Source organism: Chlorella variabilis (assembly GCF_000147415.1).
Source record: "Chlorella variabilis unplaced genomic scaffold CHLNCscaffold_23, whole genome shotgun sequence".
Taxonomy (NCBI): domain Eukaryota; kingdom Viridiplantae; phylum Chlorophyta; class Trebouxiophyceae; order Chlorellales; family Chlorellaceae; genus Chlorella; species Chlorella variabilis.
In genome coordinates this window covers 145,107-146,973 of record NW_005435065.1, presented here as the reverse complement: position 1 = coordinate 146,973, position 1,867 = coordinate 145,107, and the positions used below count along the sequence as shown (strand labels likewise).

General features: G+C 70.4%; 1 protein-coding gene across 1 annotated transcript in view; it reads left to right on the top strand.

Moving 5' to 3' along the window:
* CHLNCDRAFT_58899 (hypothetical protein) overlaps nucleotides 1-1,506 on the top strand; it is a gene marked incomplete at both ends in the record, with an annotated part of 5,363 nt that extends 3,857 nt beyond the window's left edge. The window contains 5 exons of the mRNA XM_005844333.1: nucleotides 54-147; nucleotides 460-526; nucleotides 732-862; nucleotides 1,154-1,262; nucleotides 1,435-1,506. Of these exons, the coding sequence (XP_005844395.1) occupies nucleotides 54-147; nucleotides 460-526; nucleotides 732-862; nucleotides 1,154-1,262; nucleotides 1,435-1,506 (473 nt within the window). The remainder of the gene's footprint in view (nucleotides 1-53; nucleotides 148-459; nucleotides 527-731; nucleotides 863-1,153; nucleotides 1,263-1,434) is intronic.
* Between the last annotated feature and the right edge of the window lie 361 nt (nucleotides 1,507-1,867).

Genomic DNA, 1,867 nt, shown 5'->3' with positions numbered 1-1,867 from the left:
ACCCCCCCCCCCCCCCCCCCCCCCCCCCCCCCCCCCCCCCCCCCCCCCCGCAGGCGAGATTGCCGAGGACCTGGCTCGCTACCTGGTGGACAGCGAGCAGGTGCAGTCGGCGCTGGGGCTGGGCGTTTCCATCGCCAAAGACCTCAGGTGGGGGAGGTGTGGAAATGTGGGGCGTGGGCATGGGGCGGTGTCTCGTGTGCCACCACCAACACCTGGTGGGGCCAGTGGGGCCAGCGTTGGGTGTGGTGGTGGTGGTGGTGTGGTGTTATGAGAGAGGTGGAGCGTGCGTGCATGCCACGTGGCCGCCGGCCGGCTTGCGCGCATGCCGCCCCATGCCCCGGCGGCCGACCGGCTGCGGCGGCGGCCACCCGCCTTGTGCAGCGGCACTCCTGGCCGCCTGGCCGGCGCGGTGGTGCCTGCTCACCTCCCCACCCCATCCATGCGCCACCTGTGGCGCAGCATCCGTGCGGCCGGCGGCTTCCTCATCCAGGTGCTGCCCTTTGCGGAGGACGAGACCATCGCGCAGGTGTGGCTGGTACTGCTGTACTGATGTACTGCCGCACCGTTTTTGCTTTTGCTTTCTATGTCAGTCTGCCCATCCGCCCTTGCCGCGTTCCACAGCTGCTGCTGCCCCTGCCCGCCCCCTCGCCAGCCCCACGCGCACCCGCTCCTCCTGTCCAACGCTGCCCCTGCCCCCGCCCCCGCCCCGCTGGCCGCCCTCCCTGCCGCAGCTGGAAGAGAACATTGCGGCGGCGGGGAGCGTGACAGACATGCTGAATGCGGGGATGGGCGCGGGCGACATCACAGAGCGGCTGCTGCGCGGGCTGGGCGGCAACGACACGGGCTTCCAGCTGCAGCCACGGTGCGCGCCGCGCGGCTTCCGGCCAGCTTCCGCGTCCGCGCTCCGGCCCGGGGCCCTGCCGCCGCGTGCTGCCGGCCGTGCTGCTCACGGGGCACCGGCCTGCGCCCCTCCCAGCGCAGCCAGCGCACGCAATCAGATTTTTTGGCTTCCCTCTCCAGCCCCAAGTTCCCTCCTTCCCCAGCCACCCTGCTTCTCCGCCTCCCACTCCCAAGCCCCCGCCTTGCCCAGCCACCCTCCCTGTCCCCTCCCCACTCCTGCCCCCGCCCCCGCCCCTGCCATGATACCACGCAGGTACGGCCCCTGCGAGCCCTCAGACCTGCAGGACCGCATGCGCAGCGCAGTGGCGCTGCTGGGCGAGAGCGAGGTGCGGGCGATCGTGGCGGAGCAGGGCAAGATCGAGGTGGGTGGGTGGTTGCCGCCGCCGGAGGCTGCTGAAGGTGCAGCCAGGCGGCCGGTGCCGCCGCCGCCGCTGCTGACCCCTGAGCGTCTGCTGCCTCCCACCTTTGCGCCGCGCGCCTCTGCCGCCGCCCTTGTTTGTGTGCAAGAGTGTGTGTGGTCATGTGTGTGCGCAGGTGATGTGTGAGTTCTGCCGGGAGACGTATGCTTTCGAGGAGGAGGAGGTGCTGAGGGCGCTGCAGACCTGAGCAGCCAAGCAGCCTGCGGCGCCGCTCCGGACCGGGATGGGCGGCATGGGTGTGCACCCGCTGGCTCCCTCATGCGCCTGGGGTCCTGCTCTGTGGTGTGGCTGCACGCGTGCAGATCTCCGCCCAGTGGAAACCAACCCCTTCTATGCACTGAAAAACTGCCGCTCCCGACTGGGCACAAGTGCGAACACAAACTCCCTGTTGCCAAGCACTCCCTTGCGCACATCATGAAATGAATGAGCGCCGGCAAGCAGAGGGCGTGCGCTGCAGCTGCAGATGCTCACGCCGCTGCCGTCGCCTGCCGCCGCGCCTGCACCTTGGCTTGGATGCGCTGCACGTAGCGCTGCACGGTAGCGTCGCC